This window comes from Dipodomys ordii, unplaced genomic scaffold, assembly GCF_000151885.1.
Source record: "Dipodomys ordii isolate 6190 unplaced genomic scaffold, Dord_2.0 Scaffold3, whole genome shotgun sequence".
Taxonomy (NCBI): domain Eukaryota; kingdom Metazoa; phylum Chordata; class Mammalia; order Rodentia; family Heteromyidae; genus Dipodomys; species Dipodomys ordii.
Genome location: NW_012267219.1, coordinates 16,870,441 through 16,890,601, shown reverse-complemented (window position 1 = coordinate 16,890,601; position 20,161 = coordinate 16,870,441). Strand labels below are relative to the sequence as shown.

General features: G+C 35.2%; 1 protein-coding gene across 3 annotated transcripts in view; it reads right to left on the bottom strand.

Annotated features, from left to right (window-relative positions):
- Nav3 (neuron navigator 3) overlaps positions 1 to 20,161 on the bottom strand; it is a 287,020-nt gene that overhangs the window by 7,741 nt on the left and 259,118 nt on the right. For all 3 annotated transcript variants that reach the window (XM_013019548.1, XM_013019554.1, XM_013019559.1), the window contains 8 exons: positions 17,302 to 17,399; positions 13,740 to 13,835; positions 13,165 to 13,333; positions 11,880 to 12,115; positions 4,621 to 4,775; positions 3,170 to 3,241; positions 2,281 to 2,477; positions 1,511 to 1,629 (listed from right to left, as the gene is read on the bottom strand). In XM_013019548.1, the coding sequence (XP_012875002.1) occupies positions 1,511 to 1,629; positions 2,281 to 2,477; positions 3,170 to 3,241; positions 4,621 to 4,775; positions 11,880 to 12,115; positions 13,165 to 13,333; positions 13,740 to 13,835; positions 17,302 to 17,399 (1,142 nt within the window). The remainder of the gene's footprint in view (positions 1 to 1,510; positions 1,630 to 2,280; positions 2,478 to 3,169; positions 3,242 to 4,620; positions 4,776 to 11,879; positions 12,116 to 13,164; positions 13,334 to 13,739; positions 13,836 to 17,301; positions 17,400 to 20,161) is intronic.

The window sequence follows — 20,161 nt, the reverse complement described above, 5'->3', positions numbered from 1 at the left end:
AAAAAAAATCACTTGATTATATTTGAAAACTAAAAACCATTGTCATCATCTTTTACTTCCCTTTTTAACAAACTAAAGTGTTACTGAGGGCCCTGATAGTACATGTCTGTGATCCCATTTAAGGAGTCTGAGATCTGAGGAAAGCAGTTTCAAGCCAGCCAGGCAGGATATTCTGTGAGACTCTTACCACTAATTAACCTCCAAAAAAGCCAAAAGTAGAGCTGTGGCTCAAGTGGTAGAGTATCAGTCTTGAGTTTAAAAGTTAAGTAGTAGAGCCGAGGTCCTGAATTCAAGCCCTAGTATTAACACACACACACACACACACACACAGAGTTAGAGATTTGCTCTTATCCTTAAAAACGTGAAACTGAGTTGTTTAAATCTGAAACAAAAATGATTAATACAATTTTTAGCATCTTAACTTTGTCTCTGAGTATTCAGAGTATCTTCACATTCATCATGATGCTAGCAATCTCTTGATTGTTCTAAACACCACCATGCCACCCTACTAGATCAAGACGCAAGACAATGCAAGGGAAGGAAAGGAGGAAAACAATGGAGGACCAATTTCCAGTTAGTAAAAGAAAGACTTGACACAGTATTGAAGAGGACAGAATTTGCCAAATATGAGCTTCATCTTAAGCCAAACTTCATCTAAGCCCAAACTGCCTAAATACCCGGGGGAGGGATGAAAGGAGATTGGATTCCTGCATAATAAGTTGGGTGATTATATAATCTAAATATTAGAAGTGTTTTTTTCAGCCTACAATTCCATGAAATTTCAAATCCCCTTTAAGTAACCCTCAAGACTGATGGGGGGGGGGAGGGGCGGGGGAAGCAGATAAGCTATTTTGCTGAAGAAAGATGAGTTTCCTATTAATGACATTATTTCACATGTTAGTGAACTATGCACAAAAGGTTTGGTTATAGGGCCTCATGATGCAAAATAGGTGGGAGAATCAGCAGAGTCCTGCTTAAACAAGATGTCCACTACCTTCCTTAGAATTTGGAGTTTTCTTTTAAAAGTAAGTGTATCTTGCAAGTGATTGTTAGCTTGCAAGTGAAAGATGTCATTGCTGGAAGAATGGTTTCCTTTTTCTCTTATATATCTCTTGTCCTAATATACGAATATGCATGTTAGTCGCTCTTCTTTATTTGCATTTTAATTGTATAAACATCCAAAGAAATAAGGGTTCTTTGTGTTAAAAAGAATGAACATTAACAACCAGGCGCCGGTGGCTCACGCCTGTAATCCTAGCTACTCAGGAGGCTGAGATCTGAGGATGGTGGTTCAAAGCCAGCCTGGGTAGGAAAAGCTGTGAAACTGTTATTGCCAATAAACCACGAGAAAACTGGATGTGGCACTGTGGCTCAAGTGGTAGAGCGCTAGCCTTGAGCCGAAGAGTGGAGGGGCAGAGCTCAGGCCCAAAGTTCAAGCCCCATGACTGATAAAAAACAAGAATGAACATTTTATTTATTTTTAAACAATAATGCAAATTAAATACTCTACCTGAAGACCTTCTCTCACTGCCTCTAGAATATATGGTACCAAAGAATAGTTCCAGAGATCCATGAACCATACTCTAGAACCTTCTACATCCATAGGGCAGGGAAGAAAAAGTCTAGGACCTGAGAAGACATAAATAACAAAATATATTTGAGGAATATTATAAAATGGCAGAGGTGAGATATTGCTTATAGGACTAGAAAATTGCTACGTTGGCCAGGCAGATTATTTAAAAAATACATTTACTGAAGACACAATCTCCTGGCCTCTCTTTTTTATTCACATAAAATATTACTACAAAGCACAGCATATCAGAGCTAGGAGTGATAATAAAAGTCGCAATGCAGTCAACTTGCCACATTTTACAATGCAAAATTCAGCTATGCTGACATCATCCAAACTACTTACAATCATCCAAATGATGGCTAACTAAAATCTTCTCTCACAACTGCATTTAATATAAGCTGGTCACTATAATGCTTTTGTACCCTAAATATACTATTAATTTTGAATGACTATGATTTTTAGAAAATTGTCTCTATCAACCTTACTTGATTTCAGTAATATTTTAGTAATAATTGTCAGAATAAAATGAATCTAATCCAAGGCAGAAAACTTAGAAGGCAAGCTTTTAGAAAGGGGAAAAAAACCCTCAATCTTTGGATGCTTTGAACACATTGGCTTTGCTTGTTATTTTTTATCATCCAATCTGGCTGTCTTTATCAAGTACTCTCTGTTCTTGGAAAATGGCATATTGTCATTTTGGAACTCACCAATGGTAACATCAGAAGAACTATGTGTTTCTAAAAAACTATTGAGATGATGCCACGTCTTTGGAATCCAATCTATGATTTTAACCAGGTCATTATTCCGTATATTCTTTTCAATTTCCATCTCTACCAGTTTCCTTCGAAGGTATCTCTCTAAAAAGCCTTTCACAGGTTCTGTGTGGTTTGCACATAATACCCATCTACAAAAAGAAAAAAAATCAGAAAATGTTATATGGATTAAAATTTTAATTTCACAGTTATTTCAATTCAAATCTAAAGTACTAATGATCCTAGTGTAAGTCCGTCCATCCTTTAAGGCTGCCCGGTGTTGAGAAGTTTATTAGCACTAGAGTTATTATGCAAAGACTCCATTTTTCAGAGCTTAAGGGAAGCTCAAGTGCAGCAGAGGTAAGTGGGAGTCTACATGCTGAGTGCCCTCCTAAAGGAAAATCTCAAATCCTGAAGTAGGAACTCTTCACATTTCTCACACTTAGAAGAGAAATGCTCTACTTGAGCCAGGGCCCCTTGGAGGAGGGGAAACATTCTACTCTCTAAAAGCCATTCTTCTTGAAGAAACACTTTTGATGAGCACAATATGTCTGCTTGAAAAAAAGAGAGTCACAGAAATGAGAATTAGCCTCACAGTAGAGGTAAATATTGGCAAGATTTGTCAATGAACAAATAGAAAAATAACCACCAACAAACAAAGAAGGAAATAATACCAAGGAAGGAAGGAAGAGAGGGATTGAAGAAGGGACTTCAGAGGGAGGGAGGAAGGAAGAAAGGGAAGGAGGATGGATGGAAGGAATGAAGGAAAGAAGGAAGGATGGAAGGAAGGAAGGAAACAAGGAAGGAAACAAGGAAGGAAGGAAAAGAAATCCTTCAACTTTACCTGAAATTGTGATGCAATTCTAGATTTGGTGATGAAGAAACTCCCTGATTCATTGTTCCAATAATATATGGACTATGAAAATACAGCATAGAAAATTTAGGTGTACAAGCAGAACTGATTAATACAATAAAACTCATGGAAAACACTTATAAAATATAGATTATTCCTTTATTTTAATGGCACTAAGATTTAAACTGAGTGTCACGGACTTAGCTTGTTTGGCCCATAGTCTACCACTTGAGTCACACCTCCATTTTTGTTTTCTGCTGGTTATTTTGGAGATAGTATTACACAGACTTTTCTGCTTGGGATGGCTTTAAGCCACCAGAGCTCAGATGGATTAGTCCATTTTAACAGTCATTTTAAAGGGGTCATTTTGCAATGTTAGCGTGGAAAATGACCAAGATGACTGAGCTGGAAATTACTACTGGAAGTTCTAATTCTAGCTCTAACATCGAGGGGAATCATTTTCTTTTTTTTTTCTTTTTTTTATTAAATAGTTTTTTATTGTGAAAGTGCTGTACAGAGGAGGGGTTACAGTTACATGAGCAAGGTAATGAGTACATTTCTTATCAAGCATTGTTGTCTCCTCCTTAGTTTTTCCCCTACTATCCCTTCCCTTCCATCTCCACAACTACACTCCCCCCGCCCCTACCTAAATGGGAATCATATTCTCTCCCTGAGCATACTCTAGTTTACTCATCGATAAAGTAGAGAGGTTGGATAGCATAATCATAATGGTACTTCCCACTCTAACATTTTACAATTCTTTTACTTATAATCAAATCCATTCATCACTTTTCTTTTGGAATTTCATAACTTTTATAGGCTTTTAATAACAGGAGAAGATTTGTGTTCTGCTTTTATTCTTTATGCTGATCTATTTATAATGGTTTTTATCACTAGAAGAGATTAATTAAAATATTTAGCACCCTAAGGCAAATATGTCTGTTGCTTGTATATTGTTCTTATATGTCCTTTCTTTAGAAACCATGCTACAATGAATTTTAGTGGGTTTTCAGTTGTTTAATGCCGCACTGCTATTTTTTCATTTTCACAAGGAAATTGTAAAAATGTGACAAGGGATCCATGGTTGAACAGATTAATTGTATCTCTAGATAAAAGTTGAATTTAGATTTTGATATACTGAGCTTGAAACTCTACTTCTAAAATGTCCTTCTAGTTATTACTTTTGCCTGATTAAAACTGTTCCATCCTTGATAGTATCCTTCCAGAACACTATCAGCACATCTGGAGGAGCACAGATCAGCATAAAAGTGACAAGGACATAGTACTGAATGAATAGACATTTTAGGGAATGGGTTGTGGGAAATATGTAGTAATAGTGATTAGCGGTTCTGAAATTAAGGGCATCCAGTACATGTCTTAAAATATAAATTGGTATAAGAAGTCAAATAATATCATCGTATTTTCAAATTTTATGAGCGTACCATTTGTTGTATTTACAGTTGAGGAAACCATTGAAGATATCACCTAAAGAACCCACATGATGGAGATTATCAAGAATTATTACAACTGGGAGCTCTGCGCCATTATTATCAGCACTGCACTGTTCAGCCAGGTTAGCTAGATACTGCTGCAATTCCTTAAAAAAAAGATTACATAAAAGATGATTCTATATCAAGGACAAGCAATATTTTGAAATCACATACTATATATTTTATCCATTTTTTCATTAAAATTATAGATTATTTTATTGCTATAAAAACATTCCATAAAGTAAAAAGCATTCAACCTTGAAAGTATTTCTTTAAGAAAAGAGAAAGCACAAAAAGAGGAGCCCTTACCAGCAGCAAATATAAAACAACAAACTCATTTTATAGGTCTAGATATGAAATCATATAACAAATCATAACATAGTGTGACTTCATTTTTACTATTGATGTTTCAGTAACTGAAGCAGATTTTTACTAAATTTATAATATTTCAATGACAGAGTAAATCCAAAATGGCAACTCTCAACTAACACTGACACAGCATGTTTCAATTTCAGTTCATGTAGATGAGTTGCAACTAATAGTGGAGCCTGATAAAACCAGGGACAATTATTCATTTATTTGTAGTATATAAGCAACTATTGCTATTTATTTATTTATTTATTTTTATGTGGGCTGATACTAGAATTTGAACTCAGGGTATTATGCTCCTGTTTGGCTTTCTGTTCAAGGTTAGCACTCTACCACTTGAGCCACAGCTCCATTTCTGGCATTTTGATGGCTAATTGGAGATAATAGTCTCACAGATTCTTCTATCTATGCTGCATTTGCACCAAGATACTCATATCTCAACTTCCTGAGTAGAAAGGATTACAGGCATGAGCCACTGGCACCTGACAACTGCAAAATTAAATATCTGTTGTATTTCACTGTCATTTAATATCAGCATTTAGGATTTCTTATTCTTCTTGGTCCCTTTACAGGTATTATTCCTCTCTAATAATTTTTAATCTAAATATGATAACCAGTTCTCTAATTGACTATTCTCACAGATGGGTATGCCAGGAACATAATTAGGTTTTTAGAATTATCCTAATCAGTAAAAGCATTTCCATAGTATTTGCATATTTACAATGACACTTTCAATTTGTAAATCTTGCTCTTTTTTTTTTAATTTTCATGATCCTAATTTTGGCAGCCAGTTAAATATGTGAACTACTTATTCTCGGTCTCTAGGTGCTACCTTGTTCTAGAGATAAAACTACGGTTAGAACTAAAAGTACAGGAGATGAAACAAGAGCTGATAGGAAGAAGGTAGGGGTGAGTTTTAGTCAAATATAAACTTTATCATGTGGCCTTCAACAGAGAATGTAGAAAAATATATATTAAATGGCCTGAACAATTTAATTTAACCTCAGAATATTTAAGCCCAGAATTTTATTATTATATATTATTTCAAACATATTTTTAGCATCTATCACTCATCTACTTATATTAAGTCATGCATTCTTTCAAAAATATTCACATATACTGTTTGATGCTTTAAACCTTGGAAAAAAACAACAACCTTGCCCTGTGAAGTACAAAAGTAAGAAAACGTTCTTCATTTTGCGATAGAATTCAAGTAAGTTTAACTATTCATTACAAAGTACATAAATACTTTTCTAGAAAAGGAAGTTTGAAAAGGGTAATCTGAGTGTTTAGCCTGTGGATTCTAAACGTCATATTAAGGATTCTAAATGTCATATTAAGTATGAAAAATCTATGTATATTTAACCACTTTAATATAATATTGTGATGACTGTAGTGGAGAATATGCTGCTAGAGTTTAAGGAAAGCGGTAGGCACGCTCATAAGTTATGATCAGAAGGAGTAGTGGAGATCTATACATGACAGAGCGGTCAGGTCTAACCAGAGGAGTCTAACAGACATCATGGACAGGAAGCATTTGAAATGAATGATGAGGAAAAGCCCAATTGAATTTTCATTATCGTAGCACACTATTACCAAACACTTTTGTTTCATGTACATTGGCACAAAGGATTAAAAGATAAAACCTAATTTCTTTGTAGACCTGAACTGTTGATCAGCAAAGAAACATCCTCAAAACTGCATCCCAACCACATAATGAGTACAGAATGCCACAAAGGAGCTCAGGGCAAGTGTCTGACTGGCTGCAAGGTTCATGCAGTGAAGGAATTTTTCCCCACTGGTGGTACTGGGGTTGGAACTCAGAACTTCATTCTTCCTAGACAGGTGTTGTAGCAATGTTTGAGCTCTGCCTCTAGCCCAAGGAGGGAAAATAAACCTAAAGAATAAAAAGTACTGGAAAGTGTGAGTATGTGATGTGTTTCCAGAAGATTCTGGTGTTTCAGGAAAATATAGCATATTGTAGCCCTGTACACAATGGAAGAAAGAAAAAAAAAAAAAAAACGGGAGAAAACTAGGGATCCATGCAGAGGAAATTGGATTTTGCCATACAAATAACTGTGCGTCACTGATATTTTTTATCTCTTGTCAGTAGGGGAGAGTAATTTATTTATCAAAAGAAACATAAAGGTGAAGATATAATGATTGATTAATATTTTTAAAAAAAGTATTCAAGTGGCTGGGAAGGTGGCTCAGTGGTAAAGTGCTTGCCTTGCATACATGAGGCCCTGGGTTCAATTCCCCAGCACCATATAAGCAAAAAGAAAAAAAAGCCGGAAGTGGCATTGTGCCTCAAGTGGTAGAGTGCTAGCCTTGAGCTGTAGAGCTGAGGGACAGCACCCAGGCCTAGAGTTCAGGCCTCACGACTGGACAAAAAAAAAAAAAAAAGTATTCAAAGAGCTTATTCCTTATATGGCTAGGGATGTAGCTGTAATTAACAGTGAACAATATATTGCTTGCATAGATCAAAGAGGTTGTTTTAAAGCATGTAAAGACTAATCAGTAGGCCTAGCTTCTTCAAGATTCTGCAGTAGAAGTACAATTTGCTAATAACCCTTAATTTTTATGTTTAAGTAATATTTGTATGCTTAACAAATAAGAGAACTTTCCAAACAGAAAAAAGAACAACCAAAGTAAGAAACATGAAAACATGATGTCCATGTAGACAAGTCCAAGTAAGTTTTATGAAAGTCGAGGGTTACATAAAATGGAAAGGGATTTATTTCACAAGCTTAAATGATGGATGAGATCACTGGACTTTTCCAGTTGACAAGGTAGAAACACTGAATATTCTGGGATGTTACCAAGATAAAATTGTCATTTAAGTGTACAGCAAATATACTGCAAAGGAAAGGGATAGACCAGGAAAAATACTGAAACTGTTTAATCCAAGAGACACTATGGATCAGAACAAGGAACAGTGCTACATAACAAGGAACAGTTTTTGCTTGGGTGCAGAAAGCACCCAAGCATAGTATAATGGGATAGTATTTTAAAATATAAAAATATACTCTTATTTTCAAAAATGAGAATGGGAAAATTTGCAAATGAATGAAAGCCAATTCAAGGAAATCATGAAAAAAAAAGTGAGAAACACCTGTAGATGTCCAAATGGGCGGGAAGGTGATCAAGATAAGGATGAATGGGAAAGGATAGGAACAGACTTCTGATGCCTTTTTCATAGCTGAAAGAGTCATGTTTTTGAAACCCTGAAAAAAAATCTTCCAGAGGAGAACAGGAGTGAGAGAAAATAGAATGTTGGACTATATTTTCATTCATGGTATCTGAAGAAAGATCACTCAAGAAAGGAGATTTAGAAAAACTTACTAAACAAGGAGGGAGTAAATAAGAAGTAATAATTAGGAAAACCAGAAGAATTTCTATGAAAAAAAATCAACTGCAGCAACACACTGCTTGTAAACAAGCTGGGAAGAACAGAGACAATGACTGGTAATTAGGCAGTCCCTGGATGAGTTTGGACAAATGGAGCCAGTAAAGAGAGTGTCATGTTGTTCTCTTTCCTCTAGAGAGAAGTAGTAGATCCTTGGGAATCTAATGAAAGCTATGGATTCATCAGATGTACAAAGAGACACAAGAACTTTATCATATCACTTACAGGTTTTATCTAGACTCCCCTTGAGTGCCTTTATAATCTTTACTCTGATTCCTGTACTTAACACATAGCAATAAAATGTTTCTCGTCTATACAGAGTGATGAAGAACACACACACACACACACACACACACACACACACACACACACAATGTCACAATGTACCGGATGGGACAATGGCAATGAGGTGAATCCCGTATCTATAAGCTTCAAAGTACACACAAAATATCACTGTAATATAAACACTGTAGATCATGTTTTCTCAGATTGTGACTCTAGACATACTAAAAATGAATCTGCCAAGTCTAACTGATCCTTCCTCCCTATTATTCCAAGTGGCTTCAGCTGGCCACATATTCTTTATAGAATCCATCTCTATCCTCCTGGGTCTGTTCTATCAAATGTCACAAAGTATAATTGCTCATAGGCATTGCTCTCCATCAAAATATTCCAGCTGGCATCTTGAGTGAGTGCGTGAAGTGTATGAAAAGGAACAGAATGTAAAATTCAAAGGGACCAAAACTATGAAAAGTTTTTTTTTTATTGTTTGGATTTTAATCAGCAAGCTTTCACGGGAATGGAGCCTGTATCTCTTCCGTGAGTTCCATAGCACAGCATGAAACATATTAGCCATTACATAGCTCTGTATTACTAGGGAAAGGATTTATTATTTCATGCCTGATTAGCATTTTATTTCAGTTTTTCTGCAGGGTGAGCAGCCACCCCTAACACAATCTCGACTTGTCACTCTTTTTCTCTCTTTTTTTTAATATCATCCTCACTTACACCCACACCCACCTAGGGGAAAAAAAATCCTGAGAATCTTCTGTTAACTTAGGGGAAAAAAATAAAACAGCCACATTCTCTGTATCCAGCATTATTGACAGCTCATTCACATCTAATAAGGAGAAAGGAACAATAAACACTTGGTGTTTTGTGCCTTCTTGTGATAAATGCCACATGATTCATTCTTCCTATCGCTGTTTCCTAGCACTGTTCGTTCCATTCAAACACTCTTGGCAATGCTTTATGTTAGCATCATTTTGCAACATCAACCAAACTGATCTAATAATAGTATACATATTTTTTTCTGAAAAAGCTAAAAATGAAAGTATTCAAAATATTTAACAGAAAAATTTCAAAGGACAGAAGCTCATTAACAGTCTTTCTTAAGTGCAAAATCTTTATCTGAATGAAAATTGAAAGAATAGATGATGGTTTTATGTGCATTTTATTAGTAGAAATCACCTGTTTCATTTCATTGTGTCAAAATCTATCAAATGAAGCTTGAAATTAATTCAAACCTTGATATCAAGTGATTTCTACCTTTATCAAAAATTTTGGACTCCTTTAACACATCTATTTACTTATTTTCTCACAATTGTTTAAAAAAATCAAAAGATGTATATATCAGTATTGAGGAAAAGCCAAAGAGAAGACAAAGGATGCATAAGAGATCTCAAAATCCTTTCATCTTCTGTGGCTGAAAAGAAAGCTAGACTGTTGTTCGAAGGCTTCTGTGTAAAGCTATGAGGAGACAGGATCACAGAAGGCAATACAACAAGGAAACAATTGTGCACTTCTGCCTTCAGCTTAGAGAAGAGCCAAGTGTTCTTCCTACCACAGGTCGAGGACCCTCCTTCATGGCAATGAGTGTTTGAACCTCTGTTTGATTAGTGCTGAATTCCAAAGCATTATTTGCAACCCATGGACTGCACTTACTTCACTGTTAAGATATTGTCTTATGTTCTATGAGTGTCATTGAACCTTTGAGGAGATCTATAAGACAATTTTGAACAAAAGTGTGTGCATGTATCTGCATGTGTTTGTGCAAGAAAGTTTCATTAGGAGCAAGGGCTATGATTAGTAACTAAATAAACTATACAGCAATATCTACTTTTGATGCTTTACCTCTGACTGTTTGCCTGTCTCTCCTTCATCGCCATACACACACACACACACACACACACACACACACACACACACTTATCTGGGCCTACCTCAGTCCTACTTTTTTCTCCATTCTGTAGATAAGAAAATAAAATGAATGTGCAATAATGGGCCCTCGATGCTGCAATAGCTTAGTCTTAAAGACTTAAAGAAAAAAACATCTAGTTAACAACATTTATTATCCTTTTCCTCTGTGGACAGATAACTTTTCATCAACAGGAAAGTACTAACCATACCCTCATCAATTACAGTTTGTAGAAAACAAATTTAACTAATGTTCTGTGGTATAGCTTAGTAACTACCTCATGGATGGGCTTTGAGAAGTGCTAAACTCCTCAGTGGATGAATCCCTGGGTAAGTTCATATTGAACTGGCTATTAGGAGGTAGGGTTTGTTTGAAAGCAATGTATCATTTGGCGCATGTCTTTGAAGGGTATATCCTGTCTGCGACCATTCTCCTTTTTAAAAAATATATTTTTATTGTAAACATACTGTATAGAGGGGTTACAGTTACTTGAGCAAGGCAATGAGTCCATTTCCTATCGAGCATTGTTACCCCCTCCTTTGGTTTTTCCCCTACCATCCCTTATCTTCCCACCTTCCCAGCTCCTCCCTCTACCTCCTCTCCCAGCAAAGTTGTAAAGTTCATTTTCTCTCTGCTTTTTGGCTGTCATGATGTGTGCAGCTTTGCTCTGTCATGCCCTCCCTCACCATGATGCTTTGTGTCACCAAGATCCATAGCAATGGATTCAGTTAAGCTTGGACAAGAATCTTTCAAACTGTGGGCCAAAATCAACCTTTCCTCCCTTAGGCAGCTCATCTCAAGTATCTCATCACAGACAAATGACTGGGTCAGTTTAACTCATGATCATGTTGTTTTAGGATTCCCTTAAGTTGTTGCTTATAATATTTGCAGTATCCAATGAGCATTATAGGTAGCATTCACATTTTAACTAGTAAACTAATATAAGGAAATATCAGCCCTCTACTACTTCCTATATCCAGGATTTTTAATTTTACTCAGCATGGATGAAAGTATTGGATAGGTTTTATAGCCAATATTCTAGGTGAGAATATTCAGTCTGATTGGTATTGCACATAGACATTAGTTGTAGATGAAATAAACTATTGTTCAGTTTTCTGTTATCTTTCTGGTTATCTTTCTAGGTATAACATGGAAGCCTCACATAAACCTAAAATTGGACAGCTTTAGAAATGTATGGGTACATAACAGTAACTCTCTTAGCATTTTGTGACTTACCTTACTTGACTTGTGATCCACATTGAAAGTGGCAATTGCATCTTCTGTCTTTTTCCTCCCAGATTTGGTTATTACATATTCAGCAAGTTTGTTTGCTAAATAGGTCTTTCCAGTACCACTTGGTCCTGAGAGTATAATTCTGTGATGCTCCATCAACAAGTTAAAGTACCTTTGGGTAATTGGCTTAGGAATAAGTGTATCAAAAACGAAACTGTCCAAACTGTTTTCTTCTACCCCTGAAGGAGAAAAAAAAAACAAATAACATCTTTGTTGTTTTACACAAGCTACAATTTTTAAAAACATTGTCACTCAACAATCTTATATACATAGGAATGCTGTTATTGTAAAATAATTATCTTGATATTTCTAACCCACAAATGTATGGTCATTTTGAGAAACAAGATATATCCGTATAAGTATAGGATAGAAACCTAAGTGAAATTTATAATTATACAGGTACCTGTATGTGTATTTCTTTGTTTTTCCCCAACTCATTTTCCCTTCTCTTTATTACTTTCCTCCTCTCATTACATATCCCAGCTGCACAAACACTTAAGATTTTGAAGACTAAAAACTATGATGTTTGGCAAAGAATTATGAGGGAGAGCAACAGTATCTCATGTTCCTAACTCAATCACGTTAATCATAAAATCAAATATTGATGAATCCTTCTATTAACCCATAGTTCATATAGATTCATTTTGATTCTTGAACATCAACAAGCAAACAGCTATGGTAAATTTCAGGTTGACATTAAGCCTGTAATTAGTCACATCATCCAAAGCAAAGAAAGCAAGGATTAGCATCCCAATTCCCAAGTTCCATTCTCTATGCCCAATGAATATTTTTGAGAACACATCTTTTTAAATCCAAGACATAGAGACGAATATATGATTTCACAATACACATTAATACTTTTGATTCCCCCACTTAGTGAAAGACAAGAATGGAGAAAAATCTAGAAACCGAAGTTCCCTAAATTGTATTCCTCCCTATGACTTGGCACACCTTCAGAATGGTATTCTAAGTTTCACATCTCACAACTAAATAGAAAAAAGGGTAATTGTGTTACATTTTACATTTTTCTAGTAGGATGTCAAGTTTCAAAGAAAAGCATGGCTATTTCATCAAAGTGGAGAACAAAGTTGAATGAATAGTGTAAATCAGAAACTCTGAATGGAGACCGAAAGAAAAGAAGGAAGAAAGGAAGCAAGCAAGGAAGGTAGAAAGAAAGCAAAAAGGAGAGGAACTAAATAAGAAGCTAATAGGGAGCTTTAGTTTTTACCTTTTAGGTTCACAGTGATGACGTCATTATCCCCCACTAGATATCCACAAGGCAGCAGTTCAGGCACTTCTAGGTTATGAGATCTAATTAAGTCTCCTATACAGTAGCTAGCAATACAGTCAGAGCTCAGACCAAGACTAGAGGATGTATCAATTCGGAACACATATTCCTAAAATGGCACACACACAAAAATTGAAAGTGAAGTTCTATTCATTTGCAAAACAGAGAGTAATGGAGCTATTAAGCCGGTTGCTAAAATGTATATATGAGTAACATAACAAATGTTAACATTGAGCAATATTATGAGAGAAAGCTTTTCTACTTGAAATAGAGAAGCAGAAGTATCTATGCAATTATTATTATTGTTGTTGTTGTTCATTTTTTTTCTCATAGTTGGCATGCTACCATTTGAGCCATACCTCTACTTCCAACATTTGACTGGTTAATTATTGAGAAGAGTCTCTCAGATTTGTCTCTCTGGGCTGGTTTTGAAACGAGATCCTTAGATCTCAGCTTCTTGAGTTACTAGGATTATAGTCATGACTTGGCTATCTATCCTATTAAAGTCAACTTACCTTAAAAAGACGTCTAATTACTCCATCTAAGACATCCCATTTGGTTTTGCCACTAACACCAATGGATCCTATCAAATATGACTGAGACTTCTGGTCCTTAATGAGAACAAAATAAAGTAAGATAGAATCAAGCCATGTATCTTATGCTATTAATGTATTTTCTGCTGAAACATATTAATGGAGGTGGTGATTTAGCTCAAAGAATTCATCAAGTCCATTGATTCAATAGTATCAGATATATGATAACAAATACATAAACACATATATATCAATATCTATATTAATATAGTGGTCCATATACAAAGAAGCGTAGTCCAGCAAACTAGTCAATGAACTAAATAAATAATGGCAATATCAACAACAACAAGCAAGAGAGAGATGAAATGAAATGGTTTGTCAAGGAACACTGATTCAAGACCTTTCCAGAAGAAGGGAAAGTGAAAAGTGTCAGAGAGTACTGCTTTGTATTTTAACATAGTGAGCACATCCTTAGGAAAGCAGTGTGGTGGGAGGGAAATAGTTAGATGTGTGAATATAACTATACGAATCCTAGAACTTCATTTTATTATTTAATATTCTTATGTTTAAAAAGTCTGTAACTCAGGATTTTTATCTAAAAATCTAATTTAGCTTGAAAAATAATTATTCACTTTGTACAACTTATAATAATGAAAAATGTAAAAATAAATTAAAAATAATTATCTGTGGTATAATGGCATTTACACATTTACAAAACAAGTCCAACATGGAATTTATCAGAAAATCTACTACTTGTAAGAACTGACAGAACTGCTTTAATCCAACTAGGTATATTGGCAAATTACAAATATTAATCTCAAATCTATATTGTTGTTGGATGGGGTTTTGAGCAATTTCTAGATCTAGAAGGTATGTAGACAATTCAGGAATTCCAATTTAATTAGCATCTCTTTTATGTTGCCTAGAAACAATTACATAGACTACTAATTACGACATGAGTAGATATAATTAGCTAATGTGTTATAATTCTGGTTCTAGTCACCCAGTAAGTGACATTAATGGGTGATAGAGTAATCTAGAGTGAAGGGTTAGAGGCATGGATTTTATAACACATATCTACCATCTAAATAAGAAACGTGGCCTTAAGAAAAATCACTGAACTGCTCTAAAACTTCCATTTCTTTATCTGCAATATTTAACCCTGTAAGTTAACAACAGTCAACATCCTTGCAATGTAATCTAAGTCAGAAAAGTTGAGAAACCAGCAGCTAAATGACTGTGTTGCTTTGTCACTACTTCTACAGACATTAAAATGTCTGTGTCACCACAAAATCCCACATGCAAAAACCTTTAGTCCCAGTATGAATTCGGAGCTAATCAGGTAATTAGTGTTAGCTTAGCACCAATGAGCAATGAGCTCATGATGAGATGAGTAACATTGGGGTAGCTCTACTCTTCCCTTCCCACAGACACTGAGGTCAGACCAGCTGAGAATGGACCAAGAAGCCATCTGGAATGCAAGGCAACAGCCCTCACTAGCAACTAAATTGGCCAGAACCTTGACCTTGGAGTTGCTAACTGCTAGAAACGAGAGCAAACATATTTTTGTTATGTAACCATCCTTTTATCTGGTATCTTGTGATGACAGACCTAACACCCTTAAACAACTGGTCTAAGAAGATTTATCTGAAAAATAAATATATAAACCTTCCAAAATATTGGCTTTTAGAATTATTCTAGGCAGGAAAATTTATTTTCCAGTATATTCATAATATAGCTAACATTGATGCTTACACAATGTTTGAAACAGCTGCTTTTAAATCAGTTAGCTGGGATTTCAGTGAGACTATTAGACATAAAAACCCACCTGGGGAAAAACAGGGGCAAATATGCAGCTCAAGCAGAAAACCTATGGTGTTGGATTCGTTGATACATTTGCTCAATGCAAAAATTCACAGGTGGTATCTCACTGTGGAAACTTAACTACTTCAATTACCTTAAAATTCTAAATGACTTTTTTTTCTCTTGTGAGTTGATACAAATATTTAGATTATTTCCAAATATGTTTCTTGGCTAGTCACTAGGCATTCAACTTAAAGTGTCATATTAGCTTTAAGAATGAGTATCAAGTGATGTTGCCAAATTAAAAACAAGATTTAAAATGAAAATCTTAAAAGACCTGCCTAATTACATTTAACCAAATGATTACAAACAAGGCCATAGTAAAGCTATACCAGCACATCTATGTTTATTGCAGCATTATCACCATAGCTAAGATATGGAACCAACCCAGATGTCCCTCAGTAGATGAATGGATCAAGAAAATGTGATACACACACACACACACACACACACACACACACACACACACACACACAGAATTCCACTGTGGAATGCTATGCCTCCATCAGTAAGAATGACATTGCCCCATTTGTTAGGAAATGGAAAGACTTGGAAAAAAGTATATTAAGTGAAGTAAGCCAGGCCCAAAGAAATATAGGTCCGATGGTTTCCCTTATTTGCAATAACTAGTATACATTTAGGATAATCTTACCAGACAATCAGAAAAGGTCAAAAGCTATGTACATATGACCATATAAAATGATGCTAAGTGAAATGAACCCCAAGATAGGGACACAGACGTTTTTTCCTTTGTCCCTGCTATTTTCAATGTATTATGTGTTTTTGTTTCTTTTGTATGTTCTTCCCCTGTTGTCACTGTGTTTGATTCCCGTGCCCTGCATCTTGTATATACATTTTTCTAATTTGGGGAAGGGAAGGGAAATAACAAAATGCTAAAATAAGGATACAGGCCGACCCATTGTAACAATGAGATACAGAAGATACTATGTTGAAAATGAACTTTATAACTTTGGGGAGGTGGGGAGGGAAGGGATAGTGGGGGAAAAATAAAAGAGGGGGACAATACTCAATAGGAAACATTACCTTACTCATGTACCTGTAACCCCTTTATACAGTATTTTTACAATAAAAAAGTTTTAAAAAAAGACTTGCCTAATCAGAGAGGAGCTTGGTTAAAAAAATCTATATGGACAAGCAGCTTCAATGTAATATGTTGTACTAAGGTAGAATATTTATATCTCTCTGAGGTCAACAACATATTTTTTGTGCTAGACTTTGGGCTTGAACTTAGTGCCTGGGCGTTCTCCCTTAGCTTCTTTTGCTCAAGGCTGTGCTCTACCATTTGGGCCATAGCCCCACTTTCTCAACAATATTTTTGAACCTTATAGTCTGTGTCCAAAATGATTGTCAACCCTACTGACATATCACAAACACTACCTAGAGTCTACAGGTGACAGGCATAAATAAGATGGGAAATTAGATGTTGATGTCAAGGAAAAAAGTTCTGCTTAATTTTGGTTTCAGAGCACGAAGATGTGATACACTTCAGATACAATTCGACATGTATGGTAATGCCATTTCTCATGGTCACTGTTTACATACTTTGTGTAACATAATGAGTTAATTCTAAAGCAAACACCTCCAACAGAATATTTAGTAGAAGAAAGGCATGCAACTCAGGATTTCAGACCTTTTAGTAACTTAGAATTTAAAGGCATACCTTTGCTCGACCATAGCCCTTGCTTATAGAGACTATAATTTTCACACTGCGGCCATCCTTATGTCCAGTTGCATCACCAGCATCATCAAGCAAAATATCTACCAAATTTTAAAGAAACACAAACACAACAGAATACGATTAGCTGAAATTTGTTTCCAGTCCCTGGTTTCTTCCCTATAGTTTTATATTTGTTCAATAGAATCTGTTTTGCATTCTAGCCTAAATGGCTTCAAAAACCACAGCTTTCAAAATGATGAATTGTGTGGTTGGTTAAAGTTTCAATGTAAGAATTTATTTCTGATTCTAAAGATCGTTGCTCAAGTTGGGCCATTGCTTTTGAATGAGGAAATGTATTTTCCCCCACTATTATAGACAAGTCTCAATAATGTGAATAATGCATGAGTAATATTCAGTCACCATTAAAACTGAAAAGCAATCCAATTTTTCTACCCAAACCAAAATATCCAAGCCCAATACCCATGTAATTTATGAATGCACAGGTGCAGAGATTGACTGTCAACTACAATTGTTTTCAAGCATTGGGCACATGTGCAGCTTTTATACCACTTACCTTATATCACTCATTATTAGGTACCGTTATTGAATTTTCACTATAGCATTAATCATCCTTAGAGGCATATTAATTCTTACTCTACTGGATACTTTATGGTAATAGTTTCAAAATCAAAATACTGCTTCTAGTAATCACCTAAAAATTACAGAAGCATGATAAAGCTCGTTAACCTTTAAAATACCATGCTTTAAATGATAATAAAGATTAAAAATTTAAATGCATTATACCAGATTAATGTTCCAATTTGAAAAACTCATTGTAAGTTATCCCAAATGTATGGTTTCCTTCAACAATGATGCTCTTACCCAGCCGTTCTTAATATGAAGATAGTGCTCTGTGGATAAAGGAAACTTAGTTATGTGCCCTAGACCTCCTGTGCCTGGTGACAAGCTCTGATGATAATTTTATAGAGACAAGCCTTGTGACTGTAACATCATAAGAATTTAATAAGATGGCTACTGAAAAATGGATGGTTCCGATGATGTTAATAATTAAGCCTATGTCATTTTTTAAAGGAGGAGGAATAAAAACCATAAGACCTAACAAATACAACTTTTAGAGCTACAGTATAGGAATGTGTATAATCTAGATCTACAGTTATATGTACATTTTATATGTACATGATATACACATTCTCTTTAGAAATTTTAAGGTGCTATTGTTGTTTTCTGGTGCCATGTTGGGGGTTGAGTAATACCCCAGCCCTTTCACTGGAAACTGATAAACCAAGGAAGATCATTTCCTCTACTGAAATGTTCTCAAATTAACATCTTTCCAACTTGTGCCTTTTTAACCTTTCCTAAAATTCTGTGGGGATACTATTTCTGAATCTTCTTTAGCAGATTAAAATAATATATGACATATTTCAGAATGACTAGAAGAGTATGCAATTCCCAAAATACAAAAAATAAGAATATTTATTTGAAGTGATGCAAAAAGCTTATTACCTCAAATTGATGATTATATGTTGTTTAAATGTATTGAATTCTGATAAGTTACTATCTCATACAGATAGAGAAATACCATTTCAATGTAAAAAATACTATTAAGGATTATTCTAATTAACTTGTTCTTAAGTTCAGAAGTCCAGAGCAGTTCATCCTTGGCTGCTCTTATCTAAACATCTTTTTTATTTTTATTTTTTTTTTATTAAACTCTCTTTTTAGTACTTGCCTCAAATACTCAGAAATATTCAGCCAGTGCTGAGTATCAGAAAGTGTCTGGGCATTGGGAACAAAGATCAAATTATAAAAGAAATTTTTTGCTCCTCTGAAACTAAGTAATTTTTGCTCTTTTCCACAAGGTAATTACAGAACATGTCAAGTACCCTTTAATGAAACAGGGAATAATTACCAAGGGAAGAGAGCTCTAGATAGATGATAATCCTGGAAAGTGTCCTTGGAGAGTTATGTTTGGGAGAAATCTAGAAGACTAATAACGGCTAGTCATGTGAAGAGTCATGTGAAGAGTCAAAGAAAGGTTCAGCAGACAGTCACAAGTCCAAGTGCGCTGATTATGAGCTGGAAGCATTCCAGGAACTAACAGATGTTTGGGCGAGCAGGAGTTTAGAATCAGGAGGAGAGCAGGGTGGTATAAAATGATGTTGAAATAATCCATGGAAAGGTATTTAACCTCATAGCTTATTTCTGTATCTACTCTGTATATTTACTCCTGAGAACATTGAGGTAGTATTACCAGTAAATGATTGTCCTTGGCCTTTGTACAGATGAGCTACAGCAGAATTAATATGATAGGGAAAAGTCCTGGTAGTAGACTCATCCAGATGTGACTCTACATATTAATTTTTCCACTCATTAGTTGCATGCTTTGGAAACAATCTGTACAGTCACTTTCCTAGGCCTGGTTTCCGCATATACAAAGTGGGGCCCTTAAGCAACCCCATTTTGTACAGCTACAGAAAGCATAAGCAATAGCTTTGTAAAACACCTCATGTTCTATGCCTAGTAGATTCTGCTATTCAAACAATTACTTCTTTTCTCTGTATATTTATTCAGAAATATCCTTTAGAGAGTAGGGAGATCACATCCTGCCTAACTCTGGTTCTTCCCTGTTCACAGTAAGTTGGTAGAAAAATCTGTGTAAAAATAATCTCCATGAGAGGAAAATCATGAGGAAAGTATACTCTGGAGATTTTGTAGAACACAAGTTATGGTCTTATATATAAACATTATTTTTCTGAATTACAAAAAGCTCTAATTATCCTTTATTATCCTTTAAATATATATGCTAAAAGTGAGTGTATATATTTATGTAATTTTTATATTT